This window comes from Podarcis melisellensis, assembly GCF_964234715.1.
Source record: "Podarcis melisellensis genome assembly, chromosome: 2".
Classification (NCBI taxonomy): domain Eukaryota; kingdom Metazoa; phylum Chordata; class Lepidosauria; order Squamata; family Lacertidae; genus Podarcis; species Podarcis melisellensis.
In genome coordinates, this window is record NC_138529.1 from 4,532,988 (window position 1) to 4,555,566 (window position 22,579).

Sequence of the window (22,579 nt, forward strand, 5' to 3'; positions counted from 1 at the left end):
ACACAGGAGGCATCTTCGTCACTAATGTCAGGAAGTTCTCCAAAGATAGGCACTGGAATTTCATCACAATGAGCTATAGGACGACGTGCTGATTGAAAATCAGGATACTTCATGGGGCAGCTGCCCCATTAACTTAGTTTTGATCCCTCAAATTTTATGCTTTGCTGGACTAATTTATGGAAGATTTCGAGGTTTTATGACTTCAAACTGATCCCTTTTTGACATAATCATCCAGAACTATCGGACCTGAATACTTCTTGTCATTAAAATAATCATTTCCAATCAAAACAATTATTTGACAAGGCATTTTACCTCCACCAACTTCTTCTAAAATGCTCCACACAAGCGTACATGTGAACAAAAATGTAAAAAAAGTCATGTGGCCATAGCTCAAAAACTTGACCTGATTGAGCAAAACCAATGTGATTTTTGGATTCAGCGCATCAGATTCATCCTAAATCAGCTGAAAAAACGCAGACAACAAATTTGTTGTTGACCAGTGTTATCTTTCTGCATCCAGATTTCTTATGACAACGCACTGACTTACACTTGCATCCCATACGTGTACATACAACACATTCTCTCCATTGCCCTTCTTTCTCTCTCTCTCTCTCTCTCTCTCTCTCTCTCTCTCTCTCACACACACACACACACACACACACTCTGCCTTGCATATGGACAAGTGGCAGACATGATATTCCTTACATTATTGTGTATCGGTTGTCACACTTTCAATTGTAGATTGTGTATACAATGCTCAAAATAGCTCCAGCATCATTACCTCCCTTGGTCTTGACCTTATTCCGGTGTTTATAGTCACCAATGGTACTGATTCACTGCTCAGTCGTGTTCTGGAATCCCGAGAGGTATCTGCTTCCATGCCTGCCTGAGGGAATCTGCCTGAGAATTTGACCAATTAAACAACAAGGATCTATTTAGTGACTGCCATTAGTTTTTGGGGCATGCTGGTGAAATTTACAGTTCCATCCTGTTCCAGCAGCAGATTTGTTTTTTAATTTCTTATTTTACTAAAATTGTGTAGTTGCAGGAATTAGAATTGACTTTTGAAAAAGGCTTACCGCGCCCACCCCAATTTTATGTGGTCTGCAGTAGCCCCCGAAAGGGAGAGGAAATACAAGTGCGTCTCCTCTCTGTTGGATCCAGAAGGAGCATGAGGCTCACTCCTCCACTGTGAGCAGCTTGTTTCTCCCAGCCGCCGTTTTCCTTTCCTGAGGCAACCAGTTCATACTCTTGGGGCTCATCTAATGCTTTTGCTCCTTGCAAGGAAGAGAAGCCAGTAGCCTCAAGACCAAGAGGTGGTGGTGTACGATACAGGACGACTCAGAACCAGTGTTGCCTCTGGTACTTCAAGGGGAGCGTGATGATTTGAATGCCCCTGGGTTGCTGTGTGGATCTTCCATCTTGGAGCAGCTGCATGTAGGCAAGAAACTGGAGCACAATTGCATTTTTAAATTGGTATAACCCGCCCTGGGACCTTATGGCAAAGGCCGAGTAAGAAATTGAATAAATTATAATATTCTAGCAAAAGGCAGATATAGAGAAACAGGTAAAGGCAGAAGGCCCCAAGTGCATACACTGAAAATGCCACCTATTTATTTGAGGTTCCCACTTTGACAAGCGGTTTAATTTTCAGCTAGTTCTGGAAGTTTTGTAGTACTTTACCACTGTACCACTTGGAATCTTTCAATGGGAGATAGGACACATTTCTAGTAGAGCTCAACCACTTCCAGGGCAGAGGATTGATTATAGTGACCTGTAAGGAGGCCAGGCGTGCATGAACTGTACTGCTGCCATAAGGAAAGATAGTAATTGTTCAGCCTCAATCTTGCATTGTGTTGTGGGTCAGATAAGCCAGAGCTAATCCCTCCTTTGGGCTTTCTTGAATGCAGCCTCATCTCCCTTCTCCATATGAATGGAGCAGAGGGGAAGGGCGAGGAGGGAAGGGGGACACCTCCCTAAGGTTCTGGGGTGGGGAATCTATCACATGTGGCATTCTGATTAAGTAGACCTACTGAAATTAATGGGCCTAACTTTCACTGAAAAACATGAACATGTGTATCTGTAGTCTGGGGTGGCTTGAAAAGGCAACACAGTCCATTTCTGCAGTGCAAGGGAATCTGGTGTTGCCAAGGGGAATGGATCCTCTGGATCTCCACATGTTGCTGAGCTGTAATTCCTGTCACCCCTGGCCATTGTTCATACTGGCTGGGGCTGATGGGAGTTGTAGTCCAACCACATCTGGAGGATCCCTGGCTCCTCATGCCTGGCATAACCGCTGCTTGTCAGGATGGAGAAAAAAGAACAGTGACTGCTCTGTATTTTGCTGACGATTTAAGCTAATTGTACTGCAGTGAGGTTTTGTTTGGACATACAGGTGCAAAACATGGATTGTCCAAGGAAGGCCATGAAATCCTGTTGAGGCAAACATTAGCAGCCACAGGCTCTCGCTTCCGGTTCCTCATCTTGTCCCATAGAGCCTTGGTGTCTTTTTAGAGAAAATTAGCACCCTTTCCTTTGTAATGTGTACAGTAGATTATTTATTTTGTTATTTTGGAATAAAGTCTTATTTTACGGCTTATTTTACCATCTATTTGCACCTCTTCACAGGCTGGGAGATTAAGGGGCATTGGCAAACTGGTGGGTGGAGCCCGAACAACAGAGAACAGAACGGGAAAGGGGGGGGAGATCTCGTTATTAAGTGGAGTAGCAAAAGACCCTTCCCCACACTTCCCCAGGAATGAGAAAGGACAGGGAATTTTCACCCCACCTGGGTCTCTCACAGCCCAAAAGTCATACCATCACTGCTTGGGAATGAGATAGTTCTGGAATATGCTCTTGGTAGTGGATCTTGGTCTCCCCCAACCAGGCGAAAGTAGAAGGTCTGATGGGGAGAAGTGGCATTTGTGGGTTTTAAATTCTGAGTGTCTTCTGCAGCAGAAAAACAGAACCCAGGATAGAAGAACCAGTTGGAGTAATCCCACCTGCCCAAAGTAGATAGAGGAAAGCTCCAGCAGTCCAATGAAGGATCCAAGTCTCTAGCTCCTGAGAAAAATACCCTCTCTCTCCTGTCTGGGCTGCTGGTGGGGAAAGAAATCCACTCCGTGTTTTGCAGAAGAAACCACTTCCATGGAAAGGAGGAAAGCATCCAGGGCTATATTGGCCCCTCCCCAAAGGACAGTGCCAAGCAGCAAGCAAGTGTGAGCCTCAGCCCTGCTCCAAAGCAGTGGCACTAGTGCAGTCCTAGCTCAGCAGTCGGGCACCAGCTTTGGATACAAAAAGTCCCAGGTTCAGTCACTGGCATCTCCATGTAGTGGTCTAACCTGGAGTAAGGCAGTTTCCTATGTGACTTCCCTGGATAGGCATAACTGGCAAGAATCCCTTGACAGCACATATCATTTCGCGGATCTGGCCCAGCACAGAATCAAAGCTGCCTTTGATTAAAGCAAGGAGAGGAGGGTCCTGGGAGAGGGAGGGCATGCCTGGAGCCAGGGGAGGAGCTTCCTGTGCCCCGTAAGGATTTAGGGGGCATCAACCACCACTGCTCTGGGAGCATGTCCAGTCTTTGATTGCTGTGCGGTCCATAAAAGTCCCCACAATGGAAAGGCTATGGACAGATGCTGATCACCCCAGATTCTGATGATAGCGATTCATTTCTGACTCGGGATGTAGCAGATGGGCCAGCTCTTCGTCGGAAGGTGGGGAAATGTTCTCAGGCACCCTAGGGAGGGAAAAGAGAAGGTGGGCAAAAGCAGGATGTAGCCCCCTTGAAACATGTCCACAAAGAGATGTAGTGGCAAAGCAGCTCCTTCGCGCACTGTCTGTAGGTACACTTGGCTTCACTAGGTTCCAGGACTGAGCATGGCATCTACTCTGAATCTCAGCAGCAGCCAAGTTAAGCCCATCAAAGCTACTACTGCTCCTCTTGGACCTACTCCCACCTCTCCCATCCACCCACATCCTGCCGAATTATCCCCTACACTTGAATTTCCAACTCACACACTTGCAACCATCCCCCTCCCACAACCCTCCTAAAATTGGAGCATGCCTGCATTATATATTTCAACTACTTTTCCACCTCCTTAACCTTTCAGAAGCTCCCAGCTAAGAAATGCTGCAAACTGTAGGACAATGAAAAGGCAAGTAACTGATAGTGCTGCAAGCTACTAATTCCTAGGATTCTTTGGCCCTCAGACTCGGTCACAGGAGGAGGCAGCACAACAGGAAAAGCTTATCAACTGCAGGCAGTGGAGAGAAGGAGCCTTGCCCTCCTCAACCTTTATCCTTGCCCATGACTCGCTACACTTACCTTATCAGATTTGGTAGCACTGGGAACGAAAGATCCCTCACGTAGGATGTGGAGTTCTCACTGTGCGAGCAGTCCAGTGGCATTTCTACATCATGAGGCATGGGGTAGGCATCCATTGAGCCAAGGGGTGAAGAACTTCCCAGGGAGTAAGGGCAGCCCATTAATTCACTATAGGAAGCAAAAGAAGAACTGAGTGGAAACATGTCCAACTTAAAAGAGTCATGGAGAAAGGAACAGAACGTGTGTGTGTGTGTGTGTGTGTGTGTGTGTGTGTGTGTATACGCACAACTGGATTCCAACCCCATAAGCCTTAGCCAGCATGGCTAATAGTCAGGGATTACGGAAGCTATAGTACAACAACATCTGGGAGAGGCATCTAGTGGGTTAGATGTCCTGTTTTAACTCTCCCACAAAGCAATAGCTTAAGCTAAAGCTGGCTGGCTGGCTAGTGGGGCTGATAATGATGTTCAGGGCTTTTGCCTTCTAAGCAGTATTGGATCTGATGTGTTTCTTGCTGGAAAACCAAAAGAAGCACTAGCTTAACTGGGCAAAACTCTAAGTAGCCTTAGTGCTAGGAAAATGCACACAGAAATATATTTATTTAATATATATGCTGAGGAGCCAAAATGCATTCACTGAATGCGGCGAATTGTCTCTTGATGAATAGATGAGGTATTTAAACTGGGTTCCACATATGCTAATATTGTGCATGGTGCTGTTTCATTTGCTTTAATATTGTATGCATTAACTAGCAGCCTTGCAGTCAGCATTGCTTGGGAATTCTAAAAAACAAAGAAACACAGCATGGTTTTGAAACCAGTGGTTAAAATCAGTGTAAGCTTGAAAGGTCCAGCCCATTGTGATTCAAAATGGCATCCAATTGTAGATGAAAACTTAATCTCAGGGACCATCATTCAAAATTTGGTTACAGTACCTTCAGAGGTGTCCGAATGCACCGTTATCAAGCGGCTTTCATATACATACACAAAACCTAAACCTTAGACCTCACCAACCCTGCATCTCCCTCCCCTTGCAGATTGCTCTCCCCAAAACATCACCCCTTATTTGCCCCCCAACCCCACATCCTTTTCAGCTCATCCCCAAACCTCCTCCCATTCGTTTCTGCTCACCCAAACTGTCCTCTTCATTGCCCTCCTCTCTGGCAGTGGCACTGTGGGAAGGCTTGCCAAGCTCACCCTGCAGTGATCTGGCCTCCTATGTTGTATTGTGCCCACCTGCTTCCATTTGCCTCCAGTTACCTCCTCCTTGCTCCCTTGCTGCCTGCTAGTCAAACAACACCCCCTCCCATTATAAAGCTCAGCCAAAGAGGAACAGGAAGGACAAGACAGGTCAGCTCCTTAGCAACCATCCTGCTCTGCTGCTGCTCTCCTCCTCCTCCTCAACCTCTTGACACTGCTGAGGCCAAACACCAACAATGGTGTGAAGTGTGTAGCAGCAGCAGCAGAGCAGCAGTTCCAACAGCTGCCTCAGCCTGTCCTGTTCCTCTGCAGCTTCCTGGGCTCATCTGCCTGCCTGGGCTGTGAGCCTGCTGTTCTGTCGCCATGCTGAAGTTTGCGTGGCCACATGAGCTGCAACATGACAAAGGACCAGTGCAAATATAGTACAGACGCACTATCCTAGGTTTTGCCAAGTGGGAAGAGAACAGGGTTTTGGTGTGTTTGCCCCCTAGTGGGGCACATTTGTAACATTCAGTCTGACACTCATTCATACACACAAAGCAAAGACGTCTGCAATTAGGGCATGATTCTTACGGCAGCAAGTTCGGACTTCCATATGTTGTACTGATGGAGGGAGACATGCCCATAGGTTGCGCAATCATCAGATGAGGGCTGTGGAAAGACAGAGCAAGGATATGTTAAACATATCCCAAAGGAACAGCAAATTGGAGATCCTATCCTATCCCAAACTCTGGAATGGACATGCAGAGCTGGGGTCATAGAATCACAGAGGTAAGGTACTGCAAGGGTAATTAAAAAAAGAAATCCTACCCTTATTAATTAATTTATTTATTCATTGCATGTTTATCTGTCCCTTCCTCCAGAAATCTGGGACAGTATCAATGGTGGTGCTTTTGCTCTCACCACCCTGTCAGGTAGATTAGGCAGTGAGAGGCTGACTGACTCAAGGTCACCCAGGACAGTTGCTCTACAACCTCAGGTCCCCAGGTGTGGTTGGTCTCCAACTCCCACCGTCCCCAGCCAACTTAGCCAACTGCTTAAAATCCTGGCAACTATAGTCCCCCCCCCCCAGAGCTACAATTCCCAGTGCCCTGAACAAACTACAGTTCCAATTATTATTTTTTGGGGGGGGGGAGTCATGTGCTTTAAATGTGCATCAATCGTATGGTTGGAATGAGGTGCACGCAGGTCCTCCCCAACTCCTAAAGGACAATGGAACGTTATTGAGAGATTAGTGCTGTTTCACATGCACAGCTACTGCACAAAAATGGCAGGATTCATAGCAGAGGACTTACTCATAAGCAGGGCCAGATGGGATTCCAGGATTCATGCTAAGGTTGCTTGTGGAGCCGACTGGGGTGTGATTCAATGAACCAGCGAATGAGCAAGGTCTGGAATTCAACATAGTTTTGGTATCAACATACATTTATTTGCTAGCTTATTTATTTAACATTCATTCATTTATTTATTTTCCGCCCTTTAGGATACAAATCAAAGCTGCATATTAGGATGGCAGTTTGGAGACAAAATCAGGGTTTTACGAACTGACCGCAGTTATCTGCCCATTGCCCTGTTTCTAACATCTAAATATAGTACCAAAATGCTCAAAAGAAATAGAAGAGAAGCCAGAGACCAACTGTGGAGGTTGCTCTGGGCTCCCTCATTTCTCTTCTCCATTAATTATTAGACTACAGCTTATGCTGTAAAGTGCAATATACATACACCAGTGATGAACCACCAAGAGCAATAAACTTCTAGTCAATACAGTAGCTGTTGCTCTCATTAAGGCGCTCTTAGGTGGTGGCCCAGGGGATGGAGTCCCAAGTCTCTTGCAGCGAGGCCTAGACCTCCTGTTCCCACTTTCCCCTGTAAGCAGAGGGGCTGAGCACAAGGGATGGGAGAATGCGTACTTTTTTTGTTTGTTTCTTATTTTTCCAATATTAAATACACTTCTCCAGATTTCCACCATCAGTCTGCTTTCCTTTAGTCTTCATGGAAATTCAGCAGCATTTTAATGTTGATTTCTCTTACACGTTTGTATGCATTTCTGTCTAATACAAACATTTTTGCAGCGCAATTTCCAACAATATAATTCATTTGTGAATGTTGTTTTCACTAATATATGCATTTTCATGAACACTTTATCTCAGTATATGCAGTTTTGTAAACATTACAATTGCATTGCAACATTCAGAAAAATGCAAATTTTGAAGGATGGCTGTGCTCTGGTTCTCTCATTGTTTCAAAAAGTGCAAATTAGGCCATTTTGTTTTGCAACATAAACTGAATCAAAATTCTCCCCATCCGTACTGAGCATATTGCTTGCCACCTACTATCTTTAGTTTCCCAGCTGCATCTATACATATAAATCAACATATTAATACTTTTTTGCAAATTTGTGCCCTGGGCCCTTTCACCTATTTAGGAATATCTCCAACACATATACACTGCAACCCAAGACAAGAAAGCCTCATGAGAAGAAGCAGGGCAGTTTTCACCAGAAGTGTAAAAATCCACCCACTTACACATCCACAGTCATCTTCATCTTCGCTGGCTGGTACTCTTTATTCTTCTTTGGTGGGTCCACTGTGGGAGGAAACACACTCAGCGTTCATTCCTCTCAACACACAAATAGGTATCATTCCCACGCCCCCACCCCGTTTTCCTAAAAGATGAGATTTGCAGCGATTTTTACATCCCTCTACAGGAGGGTGACTCTGTGACTCTCCAAATGCCGCTGGACTTCTGCCCAACATCCCAAGATAACTCAGGCTTTTGACCCATAACTTGAATGGTACATGGGTACGTTCTTAGCCTCTTCCTTTATTAGCAATAAATAAATAAATTAGTTATTTAAATTTACATGTACAAACAGCAAGAATGAAGAGACATGAAAACAGGAAATAACCATATTGAGTAAAATTACATAAAACTGTGGGGGGGGGGGGATAAAACATCCTAACCTGTCTTAACCAGGGTCAATGGACTTTTCTTCTGCTTGTCTTTTTTTTAGTGGGGTGGGCTGAGTTCTGCCCTTTTTTATATATTACCAATGAACGTTTTGGGCTCTTGTTTTATTCTTGTTCTAATTCTTGGTTTAATTGTGTGTTTTTGGGAAACATTAAAAAATGCCCATTTGAGGCACTTTCACAAAGTAATAACGATAAAACAATCAACTGCTACCAGCAGAATAAAGATACCACCAATGAAAGGCCTGCTCTCCTCGGCGGAAGGAGGTCTCTGTTGTTTTAGATATAACAAAAGGGCTGCTTGCTACTGTCCAGGTTGGGGCGAAGGAAAGAGGTGTGCATTTGGCACGCAGCCCTTCACCCCTTGCACATCCTGGGTGGGAAGAGGGAAAAGGACAAGGCTGCTGGATCATTGCCACATGATGAGGTGAGGAGAAGGTGAGGAGAAACTGCACACACAATGCCACTACCTCAAGTACAGAAGGATTAAAAATCGGGTGCTCAAGTGGTCAGACCCAGGCAGGAAGGGCAGAGAGAGCAAGGCCAAAAAGTGGAAACTGCCACTGGGTGGCTCACCTGCCCCAGGAGGAGAGGAGAACCCACCTACTGTTCCCCAGGGACATGTGGTCCAACACCCGAGTGCGCACCGACAGTGGAAGAAAGTTGTTCAGCAAAACAGAAACAAAAAACCTCACCCAATCCCCTGCCCACCCCACCTCAGCCCTGATGAAGATATGTTGGCCGGGGAGAAGAGAGGTAACCACGGGGGCCCTTCAAAAACACACATACAGAAATCAAGATTAAAAAAGTGCCTGACTCAAAAAAGTTGATGAGCTCAGCTAGTGCAACCACAACAGCTATGCCCCCTGGAGTGGATATTCTGAGGAGGAAGGATTAACTTGGAAGTCTGGAATGCAGGAGAAAGGCTAGTTTTCAGCTGTGACTTTTGAATGTGGCCATTAAGTTAATAAATACAAATACAGTTTTCCAATTGTTTTAGAATTTGGGATGCAAATGCTTTGCAGCAATGAATGAATGAATGAGTAAAATAAAGAAATAAATGAAATAATGGGCCTTCTACTGGCCTTAAAAAGCTGGGGCCAGGTGCCTCTGGCTGTAACCAAATAAGGTCCCCCCTGCCCTCACTCACCTCTCCTGAAAGCCTCGTGTTTAGGCCTGTCAGGATACAGGATCTCAAGCTGCGGCAGATCCAGAACACAGTCAGCAAGGTTACAGATGATCAGCTGCTTCGTTGTGAATGGCTGGATGTTCTCCACCTGAGTGGAACCTGAGCCAGGTGGGGGGAAAGCGGCACAGGAAGAAACCAGTCTATCAGTCCACCGCAAAAAGCAGTTGCCTGCTATCTTGAGCACTGTCACTCATCCCTTCTGTCAGGGGGCCAGCCAGCAATAAATCACATGCAGTAAGTGAAGTTAACTTTTTATTAGAAGAAACAAGGCCTGCACAGGGGAGCCATACCTAGTGGGCACAGCAACTCTTCTCGGTAGGTTTTGCCTCTATAAGGCAGTCGTGGAGACTGCAGGTCCCCGCCCTCCCAGAGCTAAGGCCAACATTTGGTGCCCCTCCCAACCTCTCGCCTTCCACTCTGCTCAATTCACTACATCACAGTTGCAATGCCCTGCGGCAACCACTGAGCTCAGCACCCAGGGCAGGGGAACCAGCCGCACTGCCCTAAACCCACCTGCATCTCCTCCACTTTCTGACCCGTTCTGTGTTTCACTCACTTAATGTGACATGCATTTTTGACCATGTACTTTGCATTAAACAAATGAATGCATTTAGCAGTTTCCCAGGACAAGAATTGTTATCTTACTTCCTTGGCAAATGTCCCTCACACGTAGCAGGAAGTTCTACAGTTTCAGACAGCAGAACTAGTCTCTTTCCCAAAGTGTCTCCAATTCAGCACAGAATCTCCTCTTACTCCGAAACCCTCCCTTTTACATGAATTTGGTGAGAGCAAAACATATTAACAGCTGGGTTTAGACAGAAATGAGGGCAATTTGAGCTCCAACTACGTACCTACACTCTCAAGTGTTGGATTCGGACCACAGGCCTAAAGGGTTTTTTATGCCTTGGTGCAAGCTTGGAAGCACAGAAGCTCCATTCCTGCTTCTTGGTCAGAGCTCCTACAAAAATACAGCTGTATTCCACTGCTCCTCACCCCTTGGGCCTTGGCGAGGTAATTTCTGATACCTGTCATTTCTTATAGCAGCAGGGGCATTTTATCTCTTTAGTTTGTTTGTTTGTTTATTTATTTAGTATAAAGCACATATTTTAATTATTATTTTTCTTTTCCCCTCCTCTTGCTTTTATTTTTTTAATGTATCTTTATTAAAGATTTTCTTAATTTACAAAGGTATGTGCAATGTCTCTCTCTAATATTTTTTCGCCATGTAACTTTTTTTTTTACAAATCGGTTTCATTTGTTGAGACATTAGGAAGAATAGGGGGAAAGAGGTGGAGGGGGGGAGATGAGTAGGTGTGGGGTCGGGTGGTGATGTTTCCATTTTACTTAATATAAGTGGGGTTTTGTGTCAGTGCACCCTCTCCACCATTTTGGTGAGGTTCCTGGGTATATTAGTGCTAGTTTTCTTGGTATTAGGTACCACCTGTAGGTGATTTTCAGAGTGAGTTCTTTTCTTTTTGATATGGATTTAAAGTGGGGTTTAGACCACATTCTGGTCCACTGAGTGGGGTTAAACTCAGGGGCCAGAGGGAAAGAAGGTGGAGCTATGAATGCAAATATTATCTCCGCACATGAGGCTGCAAATATTTTCTCCAGCCACACAGAGGTTTCCACACCCAAATTTCTCCATCCTAGCAAGCAAAAGTATATCAGGTCAAGGACACATTCCAGCCAGGCAAAAGCACTCAAGGAGGGCAAGGAGTAGGGTTGGCAAGGGGGGTGGCCTACAAAGAGTCCCAAGGGCCTGATAGAGAGGAACATTTAGCCCCCAGGCCTGAGTTCTTTCACCCACGCCACAGAGAAAGGGCCCCTGGCTGAATCTAGGCTGGGTAAGAGCAGCTTCCACAAGCCCTCATGTTTTTTCCTGTGGTGTCACACTGTAAGCTCCTCATGAGGAGAGCTGGAAGGAGGGAAGAAGAAGAAGAAGTAGAAGAATTTGGATTTTATATCCTGCTTTATCACTACCCAAAGGAGTCTCGAAGCGGCTAACAATCTCCTTTCCCTTCCTTCCCCACAACAAACACTCTGTGAGGTAAGTGGGGCTGAGAGACTTCAAAGAAGTGTGACTAGCCCAAGGTCACCCAGCAGCTGCATGTGGAGGAGCAGAGACGCGAAGCCGGTTCCCCAGATTATGAGTCCACTGCTCTTAACCACTACACTATACTGCAACCTACCCCTTAAAGATGGAGCCACTCTTCCCCAGCCCTTCAGCAAGAGGAAACCTAGTACTCCTTGAGATGTTTGTTCAAATGCTGCAGAGTTCAGAGGGAAGCAGCTTCCTCTTTAATAAAGGACACACCACAAACCAGGAAGTGAAGCACCAGTAGTGGCCCTACCCAGGATGTGGTACAAACTCACTAGCTCGTTCCCCTTGGCAATTCCTTCCGCAGCTGGAGGCAGCAATGCTTCTGAATGCCAGTTGCAGGAAACCACAGGATGGGAGAGAGATCCTGTGCTGAAATTCTGCTGGTGGGTTTCCCCCAGGCATCTAGTTGGCCACTGTGAGAATAGGATGCTGGACTAGATGGGCCATTGGCCTGATCCAGTAGGCAATTCTTATGAAGCTTTTAATGTTTGATGTTTTTTGTTTTATTTGCATTTTTGCTGGAAGCTGCCCAGACTAGCTGGGGCAAGCTAGTCAGATGGGTGGAGTACAATAAATAAAATTATTATTGCTATTGTTATTATTTTCTTATAAAAACAAAGCTAGAGAAAGCACACATAACCTCTATTCCTCACACCATTTCATTTCCAGCCACAGATAACTGGCCAGCCAGTATTCGCTTTGCATGCATAAGGTCTCAAGTTTAATTTCTGGCATCTTTAAAAGATTTCAGATAGCAGAGCTGGGAATAAAACCATACAAGGCTGAATGGGCTGATTCTAAACAGAGCAACATGCTATATTCATGCTGACACCTTGTGCTCCTGTAAGCAACCTGCTCTCAGTTAATGCAGCACTTGTAACACAGAGCTGTGGCTCTCCACATGTTGCTGGGCTCCAGCTCCCACCATGCCTGACCATTGGCCATGCTGCCCAGGGCTGATGGGAACTGGAGTTCTATTACGTCCGAAGGGCGTCAAATTCCCCAGCCTGGTTCTGACACCAGTCCTGTCTTAACACTGTGAGGACAGGTCGGAAATCAGCATAGGAGAAAGCCCACAACTGAAAGCTGACTGGCAGAAAGCTAGAATGCCTTCGGACCCCTGCCCAAATCAGAACCAGGGCTGAAGGCATAGGTTCTTGCCTACCGATCCATTTCCAAACCAGAACAGCAAGGGAGAATGCTAGTTTCTAAAGCACTGGCAGACAAACAGCGTGAGCCCATCATATTGACTCATATGGAAGACCTAATTGGCTCAGTGGGTCTCACTCCTAAGTAAAGATGAACAGGCTTGCAGCCAAGGTGATTTGAAAAACAAAACAAAACCCTCTGACTTTGGGGTGGGGCTTAGACAGGGGATCCGTAGGGAGGAGCAAATCTGTCAGTTTGGGTTTCTTTCACTTCCTCATTTTTCCAGTTCATTAAGTTCAGCTCTTTGTATTTCCACATCAGCTTGTGTGTATTTTTTAAGTCCTCATGGAAATTTAGCAGCATGTTAGTGCTCATTTCTTGCAATATAATATTTGTATGCTATTTTGTTGAATGCACATTTTTTTCAAAACAATTTTCCTTTATGTAATGCTTTGTTGTATGCTGTTTTCACTCACATATGCATTTATACACATGTTGCTATGGTGGGCACATTTTGTGGTTGGAGAACTACATTGCAAAATTCAGAGAAGTGTGATTTGCGCAAGACGGTTGTGCTTCAGTTTGTTGCTATTTTTGTTTCAGAAAGTGCAAATTAGATAGGCCCATTTATAAATGCAAAGTGAATCAACCCCCCCTTCCCCCAACAACCCCCTACTGCTCTAGCTGAGGCAAGAGCAAGCCAGCCCTGCTGTCCTACGCGAAGCCGTACCGTCCGGAGCGTATGTGACGTAGGCAATGCTAATGCCACCAATCTCGGAGTCACTGAAGCGCAGCAGGAAAGTGCCGGGTGGAGCATTGCTCAGGCAACTGAAAACATACTGCTTGCTGATAAAGCCCATGATGAGTCTGTGTGGGACGGACGACACAAAGAGAGAAAGAAGGGCGGGGGAATAGGGATTTAAAAGATCAGCCTTTTTGTGATAAGAAAAAATGATGGGAGGGGGGAAGCACTGGAAAGTATGGAATATCACTTGCTTTGATGAAATGTCATCTAATCTCCCCACAAGCGAATCAGAATGACTGCTCAGTACAGTTGTCTAATCTCCCTGCAAATGAATCAGGGTGAATGCTGAACAAACAGATCACCTGGAAACACCCCAGTCAGAAGACCCCTGCTGACCTTGGGGCCTGTGAGTTTCCTCAGCTCTGGGAAAGGGAAGGAAACACCAGCTGTGACGGACTGACTTTCAGCTTAGGGACCACTTGTTAAGAAGTGGTGCCACAGACCCTTCTCCTAACACCCCGGAGGACCCTCCCCCTCATCTTCTTAACAGCCCTGTGAGGTAAGCTAAGCCCAAGGTTACCCCACATAGGCGCCGACTCCATGGGGCCTGAGGGGGCCCGAGCCCCCTCAAAAATTCGTTTGGGGGGGCTCCGCCCCCCCCAATAATTTAAGAAAATTATTAGTTATATTATGCTTTGTAAAATCACAAAATTATGTTGGTATTTTTTATTTTCCTTGTTTGACGATAGTTACCTTTTAAAATACATTCAGTAATGAGTTAAAACAAAGCCACTCCCAATCTAGAGAGGGGGTGGGGTTGCGGGCTCTCGACCCATCAACAATCTCGCGGGGCTGGCGTCAGCCCCGCGAGAAGCGGGGATTCCCCCTAGCTCATTAATATTCACCGCCCACGGCGGCAGCCAATCGGCTGCCGCAAAGGGCGGGCCCTCACAGGTTCACTTAAGGTCGGGGCAGCCCGTGGCTCGCCCCTTTCGTTCCCCCAGCAGCAGCGGTTTGGAGGTCTTGGGCCCCCCCAATATTTTTTATAAGTCGGTATGGGCCCCCGCCCCCCCCCCAATATTTTTTATAAGTCAGCGCCCCTGTTACCCCATGATGTTCTCCTCAGGCCTAGTCCAACACTTTTACTGGCTAATTACACGACACAGTGGCTCAATCCAGTTGCTTTCTTACCGGTCAGACCAGTAATCCTTCAAGTGCTTCTTGGTGAGGTAGAGAATCCCATCAAACCACTGCCAGAAGGTGAATCCTCGACCAGGAAGAATCTCCTGTAAATGGAAAAGGTGAGTGAGTAAAGGAAGGAAGGGAACCAGGGATGCCCCACTCACCGCCATCCCACCCTCCTTACAAAACCCACTGAGGGACCTTATTGAACTGGGACCACGACACTTGGCGCTTCTGGAATTCCTCAGGACTGGCGTTGCTGTCACCAAAGATCTTCTGAGCCAAGAAGTAGTAGTGCTCCTTGAGCAGCCCTTTAGTTGTCTCCACCTCAGCCATGAACTTCTGGTTGAGAGTCTCACACATGGACTCCCAGCTGACACGCTCGGCTACCATGAAAGGGATGCGATTCTGGAATAGGCCAGAGAGACAGAACCTCAGAACGCAGAAACACACACAGAGAGAACAAACCACTGGAAGCAGCAGCAGGAGGAGAATGAACATTCATAATCTCTCCCACTCTTTGGTCTTCGCTGCCCACCTCACAATGGCAATGGCACACAAAATAACAGCAAAGAAGTAGCCCAAACTGAGAACAGACTCTATTATGTCCTACCTACAAGCTTCCCCTGCATAGCCAATGTTCTCACTCACTTTGCACACATGGGGGCAGGACTAGGCTTCTATGTTACATTACTGGCCTGGAATGAAGTTTTTCTCCCTCTCTCATCCTATTGAGAGGTGGGGACATCTAATGAAGCTGAATGCAGGAAGATTTGGGGCAGGTAAAAGAAAGTCCTCACATAACTGAACTAAGGAATTCACTCTCACTTGGATGTCTTTAGAAGAGGATGAGACAAATTCATGGAGGAAGAGAGGGCTATCGATGGCAACTAGTCATGATGGCTACATGTTCCCTCTAGGATCAGAGGCGGTGGGCCTCTGAACAGAAGTGCACCTAGGGGGAGGCTAGGTTAGCCTCCACCAAGGACACAGGCCCCAGCAACCCCCCCCCAATACCACACCTCCACTCCGGTACATGTGGGATATAATCCTCTGGAGCAGTCAAGTACAACATTTCCTGTTTGCCTAGAGTGAACATGCCATGGGGAATGTTGGTCCAGCCAGCTGAACTTCCTGTTACACCTGGCTGGAGCATCCTTCCTTTTGCTTGTGACTAGTAGGTGGGCGTGACCTTTCCAGACCTGGTGAAAAGTGAAGTCAGGTAGCCACCTCCCTTTTTCTTTTGTCCCGCCTGCTTCCTGCTTCACTTCGATTGCACTGCTGGCTATCAGCCAGCAGTCCCTAGGTTATCTCCCATATGGGGTAAACCTGTTTGTACATATTTGTAACTTTAAGCCTAAAGCCTGCCTTCAGGGATCACATTGTGCTCTGCCTGATCGTGGGTAAAACTACTTTTTGTTACTTATGAATAAGACTGTTATGTCTTTAGTCTTTTAGGAGGGATTCAAGGGATCATACCAGGAACATATCCAATCTGGGCAAGCCAGATTGAATTGCTTATGCTGTATAAAGAAACTTGTTAGTGCGAGTTAGGAAGGATTATATTAATCAATATATCCTCTCCTGTTACCCACAATATTCCCACAATATACCTGCTTGCCAAGGGTGCAAGGGAGTCCAGGTATGCCTCTGCCTGTGAATACCAGTTGATGGGAATCACAGGTGGGGAGAGTTTTTCTGCACTGAGGTCCTGCTTATGATCTTCTCATAGGGAGAACAGAGTGCTGAACAAGATGGGACTTTGGTCTGAACCAGCCGGGTTCTTCTTTTGTCCTTAATGTGAGAAGCTATGGGTCATGTGGAAGAAGTCCATGCACACTACAGATCACCCTCCCAGAACCTGGGATAATGCTGGCATGGTGAGGAGTCATAGCCTGTGATGCAGAGCATTTCATGCTGCTTCAGTAGCGTGGACAGCAGTGGTGCAGCAGTGGGTCCCAAATCACTGCCATAACATGAGAAGCATTTTGCTTTGGTTTTGGTTTCATCCTAGTGCCCCCTCCCATCTGAAAACACAAACACACTGTGCTGTTACCAAACCTCTTCACTTTGCAAAAGCCAGGTGTTGGGCATCTCCTTGTTCAGGTGCAACTAATAACGGAATCACAGAATTGTAGAGTTGGAAAGGACCACGAGGTTCATCTAGTGCAAAGTCTCCCAAACTTGCGTCTCTAGCTGCTTTTGGATTACAGTTCCCATCATCCCTGACCACTGGTCCTGCTACCTAGGGATGATGGGAGTTGTAGTCAAAAAAATAGCTGGAGACCCAGGTTTGGGAAACCCTAATCTAGTCCAACCCCCTGAAATGCAGGAACCTCTCTGTCCAAACCGGGGCTCAAACCCACAATCCTGAGATTAAGAGTCTCACGCTCTACCAGCTGAACTATCCATTTCACTTGATGTCACACCGTACTCTTCAATTCTGCCCCCAACAACAAGTGCTTCTACACCTTGGGGACACGGACAGCTTTCTATGTCAGCTTATGTCAATCACTTACAGCAGCGGCAAAGGCATTGTCCCATAAGATGGTGGCTTTGGCATTGTTCTCCTGGTTGCCATGGACGATCACCACAATGGGAAGTGACAGGGCCTGGAACACAAGAAGTGGAAAGAGGAAGCACACTTTAGCAGGGGGGTTGCTTTCTTTACAGCCAGCGCCCTCTCCCCGCCCCTCATATCTCTCACAGGAGCACAAGAAGCTGCCTTAGACAGACCCAGACCATTGGTCCATCTTGCCCAGTGGACTGACCGGCTCTCTAGGGTCTCAGGCAGGGAGCTCCCCCAGCCCTACCTGGAGATGACGGGGATGGAGCCTGGAACCTTCTGCATGCCAAGCCATGCTCTACCACTGAGCCACAGCCCTTCCCTCGAGCTACAGCCCTCTCCAAATTCACTGCCAAAAACGAAGAATTTCCCATTCTAGAAACCAAAAGCGGTGACCTGCAACAAAATGTTGCACTGTCTCCCCAAGGCCCTAACAGGAGTGCTCCTGTTTAAGTGGAAATGAGGTGTGTGTGTAATATAGAGTTGGCTTCAGGAGGGAGGAGAAAAGGAGTAACACTTTTCCTTTCCCAGGTACCCGAAACTGGGCTATCTAGTAGTATAATTCAGATGTGGAGCTCATTACAGATTTATTTACAAGATTTTCAAGAAAACTATTGCTGCTCACAGCTCCCTCAGCTCATCTGAAATTGCCTCCCATACAGGGCTGGCCCAAGACATTTTGCCACTTGAGGCAAAACAGAAAATGGTGGCCCTCCCTGCACCACCAGACTGGAGGCAGCCTGGGGAAGCCCTGGCTCACTGAAGATGGCATGGGGGGGGGGGAGAGGCCATAGTGCCCCACTCATTCCAGGCAGTGGCTGTGGGTGACAAGCTCAGGATGTGACAAGTGGTGCGCTTCATGGGGGCCTTCACAGCTCATTCCATGATCTGGTTCTGAGGTGGTGGAGAGATCTTTCCCCTCAGGGGATGGCTGAGATGGTGACAGCTATCCACAGCTGGAGGGGGAGCAGCAAAGATGTGCAAGGACACCCCTAACCTTTCTTTCCATATCTGCCTGAGGCAACTGGGCAGGCTTGGAGGTGGTATTTAAAAAGGCCCAGGCTGTAGTTGTGGGGGATTTCAACATTTCCACCAAGGCCACTTTGGTTGGGCAGGATTGGGGCTTCATGTCTACCATGCAGAACAGCCTGTTGAGACTTAGGAATTGGGTCATCCCTGGAGCCTCTCTGGAATCCATTTGTGCCCTTCCAGCAACAAAATCACCAACAGGCCACAATCTGCAAGCCAAATAATGAGATAAACCTAAGCAGTAGGGCTGTTACCTGCAGGCGGAAGATGGTTTTGTTGGGACCAAGACTGACACTGGCACTGAAGAGGATAGCGCATTTCTCTTCGGTCACAGACTCGGTGCTCTTGCGGTCACAGCGCTTGATCTTCTTTAGGAGCTGAAGGAAGAGAAAGGCAAAATCACACCTGGCTAACCTAGAAAATGTCACAAAAGTTGTGGGGTCAAAGTAACAACTTCAGCTACTGCTTGGGAAAGATCTACTCCATACTTCAGCCTCCTTTTTATCTGTTTCTGATCCAACAGCCACCTTGAATCATGAAGCTACAGTGGTCCAGTTGTTCACAGAGTCCAGACTAGAGTCTACAGCTACATCTAAACACACAGAAGAACAAGGACAAAATGGGGAAGTACCATTCTGACATGGAAGATCAGAGTGCCTTACTTCAGAGGCTGCTCTTCTTTTTAAATACTCCCTATAAGTAGAAAACTAGCACAGTTTTTGTATTTTTTTCATTTAAGTTTTGCATTTTGATTTATGTATATGTGCAGCAATACAATCGATAAAAAGAAAAAGAAAACCAGGACAGAATGGCAAGGATTTAGCTAGAACTTTCCTCCCTGCTGTGCCAATTTTCTTCTTGAAGCAAGTATTTTAAATTTTTTTAGTGGAAGAATATTCTTCCCCTGCAATCTGAAATGGAGCAGCCGATTCCTATCATCTCATAACTTCGTCATCCCATGCTGCATATGCCAGGTTCTCAGCCTTAGAGTATTGGCAATGGACCTGTGGCCCTCCAGATGTTGTCAGACTATTGTCCTTTGTTCTTTCTCTTTGCTGTCTGATGAGAAAGATGAAGGCGCTAAGTCAGAACGCTCCAAGTGTATTATATGTAAACAAAGTAGATTAGCCAAAATGCCGTGCTACTGAGTTTGTTATGTGAACCACTAACACTCTACAGGATCCCTAAGTGTGCTGATACTTCTTGGTATCAGTGGCTGTGTTGTTCGGGCTGAAGAAAGCTTTTGAAGCTCCCGAACAAACGACCAAGAGGGAGAGAACATGCCAGTCCTACACGCAAGCAGGATGATCCTAAATGGCTCGGGAGGCCAAACGTCACCAGTGGTTTCTCCTCCTCCCATCGCAAGCATTCAAATGTATGCATATACACACACACTCCACTGCTGTAGTTACCATATTCTTAAAGAGAGCACAGCAGGCATTGCTTGTTGCATTTGTCTCCAGAGGTGCTGTGTTGTTCTGAATTTCTCCAGTGTTTTCACTGAAACCGAAAAAGAGAAAGTGCACATGAGTTATGTGCTTCCATTCTGAGCCATGGGTTAATAACTGTGGGTGTATCAGGTAAAAAACAACATTTTCAGCGTGACTTCCATGAAACCACAATCTGATCTTGGAATCAGACCAACAACCGAGAGCTTTGCTTTCTGTGGAATGGCTATCCCACAAACCCACACCACCCAACTCCAAAACAAGGGAGGGGGCTGTGAAAAATGTCCTCTGCCTCCCCCACCGCCCTGATCCCTGGCATGGTGGCGATCAAGCAGGAAAACATGCTGGCGGACATGCTCTCCAGCATTGGGGCACCTGAGAAGGCAGCCCAGGAAGGCTGCGTGCCGCCTTTTGCTAGGAAGCAGGAGGAGGACAACGACCGGGAGCAGAACCGTCTTTAGCAGATGCAGAGGCTGGGCAGGGGAGCTGCACGCAGCTTCCATCCTAAGCCTCTGTGGGGATAAGTCTCCTCCCGCGGAGGCTTGGGAAGGAAGCTACACGCCCGCCAGCCATATAGTTGGCGGGGCGCAGCTGGCGGGTGTGCAGGGAAAGGTGAGGCCGCCGGCAAAGCCGCGCAGCTCCCCCACTCGCTGGGGCGCCCCTGAGAGGCCGTTGCCCTGGTGCAACAAACCACTAAGACCAATGGGAAAGATGGCTCTGCTTGCAACCCTTCAGGAATTCTTTGTAGTGATGGGCCCCTGCAATGTGGAAGCACCACAGGAAATAAGCCTGCTCAGTGAACTCTCGCCCTAGAACTCCTTTAGGAGCTATGGGGGAGGTTTTGCAAATATTTCCTGATGCTGATGCAGAGGGTTCTCCCCAATGATGCTCATAAATAGGACTTTGGAATATATCAGACACAGAATGGAGTAAGTTGGGGGGGGAGTCAGGGGCAGAAAGTCTGGCAGGATTGTTTTAACTGAAATGCCTCCCCTAGAATGGCTCACCATGTCTCATGTCTTCTATCTCCGCTCTAGAATATGTCAGATTCACCTTGGGAAAGACATTTGTTCAAAAGGGGGAGAGGCAATCAGACCTCTTTGCTGCGCCTAGTACTCAAAACCTCAAAACATTGCTAAAACTGAGAAATAAAGCAACAGGGAGAGTGGCATGTTCAGCTGCAAGGGTTCTGCTCACCTGAGGACAGTCTCCAGGTGGCTAGTAGCTAGCTCCCGTGCCTGTTTCTCTGTGACAATGTCAGCGGTGACCGTGAAGGAGTGTGGAGACTTCAGCAGCTGTGGGCCCAGCAGGAATCGTGTGGTGGCTTGAAATTTGGTTTGGGTCTTCAGAACTTGTAGGGGCTGTTTGTCCACCAGGAATGAGCTGAAGGGGAGACATGAACAGTGGTCAGAGAGCCAGGGGGCAGTGAGAAGGATTGGCTATTAGCCCTGCTGCAGTCAGCCTCATCATTCTCCCTGCTCCCCAGTCAGTTTGATGAACAGAAAACATGGATCTAAAGGAAGAATCAGCAACTGAAGGCTCCAGGGACAAAACTGGCCCCTAGAGTAGGACCAATCTGTCTTTCCCCAGTTGTCAGCACAGAGACAAGAGTGATTTGTGGAGGAATGTCATGGCTGTGGCAATGGACTTGCCAGTAGCCTACCCGAGTGTGAGTGGCCTGCAACTCTCAGCCCCCCGCCCCGCAAAGCAGCCCCCCTTTAAAACTAAATTCTGCTGGCAAATGTATGGAGACCCCAAGGGTAGCGTTTAAATGGCAGTGATGGGGAAGAGGAATGAGGAGGAAAATGGTGGAAGCACAGATCTCAAGGCTGAAAGGACTTATCTGAAGAGTCCTGTCCCAGTCTCCAGGAGGCAGCAACAGTTATTCCAAATTTACATTGAGGCCACACCCACATCATACACCCAAAGCACTATGACAGCATTTTAGATGGTCAGGGCTTCCCCCAAAGAATTCTGGGAGCTGTAGTTTGTTAAGGGTGCTGTGAGGTGTTGTAAAGTTACAATTCCTAGAGCTCCCTGTAAAGAGGGGCTGGTTGTTAAACCACTCTGGAAATCACACTTCCATGAATCTTGGGGACTGTAGTTTAACTCTCACACAGCTACAATTCCTAGCACCTTAACAAACCAGAATTCCCAGGATTCTTTGAGGGACGCCTTGTGCTTTAAATGTATTGTGTGGATCTGACCATACACTGCATTGTTTAACCTGTTGGGAACTGGTAAGGGGAAAGCCAGTCTTTGAGATGTGGCTATGTGGGTAGGGGGCAAGCAATTGCTCTCAGTGGCCTTCTGATTCTCTTCAGATCTATGACCTTGGTGCTTCTGGCAGAGATTCTCCTTACTTTTTGACGAGGGAACTAAATACATTATCCAGACGTTCCTGAAGCTCAGAGCTCAGCTCAGTTTCAGAGGCTACCAGCTGCAGGCGGAGCTGGAAGCAAATGTCCACCAGGCTTTCAAATCTGCCAGGAAACACACCAGGTGAGGATTAATTTCCCCTGCCACCAACCAAAACCCCACAACAACTCCAAGATTACACAAGCTTTAAGAACCGAACAGACTGGACAAAAAGGTGCTGCAGTCACCCTCACACCAACCGGCAACAGTGTCCCTGCCTTTAAGTCTATCAAAAGGTTAAAGCAGGGGTAGCC

General features: G+C 47.0%; 1 protein-coding gene and 2 long non-coding RNA genes across 5 annotated transcripts in view; all 3 read right to left on the reverse strand.

Moving 5' to 3' along the window:
• The window catches only part of LOC309362589, a 97,940-nt gene that overhangs the window by 46,791 nt on the left and 28,570 nt on the right, over nt 1–22,579 (reverse strand). The window lies entirely within an intron of this gene.
• On the reverse strand, nt 503–3,326 carry LOC309362590. The gene is made up of 2 exons (XR_014165013.1): nt 944–3,326; nt 503–870 (listed from the first exon to the last, which is right to left on the reverse strand). It is a non-coding gene; the product is annotated as an uncharacterized lncRNA (long non-coding RNA).
• Nucleotides 3,336–22,579, reverse strand: part of STAT6 (signal transducer and activator of transcription 6) — a 58,831-nt gene continuing 39,587 nt past the window's right edge. For all 3 annotated transcript variants that reach the window (XM_081898123.1, XM_081898122.1, XM_081898124.1), the window contains exons 8-21: nt 22,271–22,390; nt 21,105–21,290; nt 19,872–19,959; nt 18,714–18,836; nt 17,384–17,476; nt 15,066–15,272; nt 14,874–14,968; nt 13,668–13,804; nt 9,646–9,783; nt 8,052–8,112; nt 6,822–6,917; nt 6,100–6,177; nt 4,328–4,495; nt 3,336–3,739 (exon numbers count right to left, since the gene is read on the reverse strand). In XM_081898123.1, the coding sequence (XP_081754249.1) occupies nt 3,643–3,739; nt 4,328–4,495; nt 6,100–6,177; nt 6,822–6,917; nt 8,052–8,112; nt 9,646–9,783; nt 13,668–13,804; nt 14,874–14,968; nt 15,066–15,272; nt 17,384–17,476; nt 18,714–18,836; nt 19,872–19,959; nt 21,105–21,290; nt 22,271–22,390 (1,687 nt within the window). In that variant the 3' untranslated portion in view covers nt 3,336–3,642. The remainder of the gene's footprint in view (nt 3,740–4,327; nt 4,496–6,099; nt 6,178–6,821; nt 6,918–8,051; nt 8,113–9,645; nt 9,784–13,667; nt 13,805–14,873; nt 14,969–15,065; nt 15,273–17,383; nt 17,477–18,713; nt 18,837–19,871; nt 19,960–21,104; nt 21,291–22,270; nt 22,391–22,579) is intronic.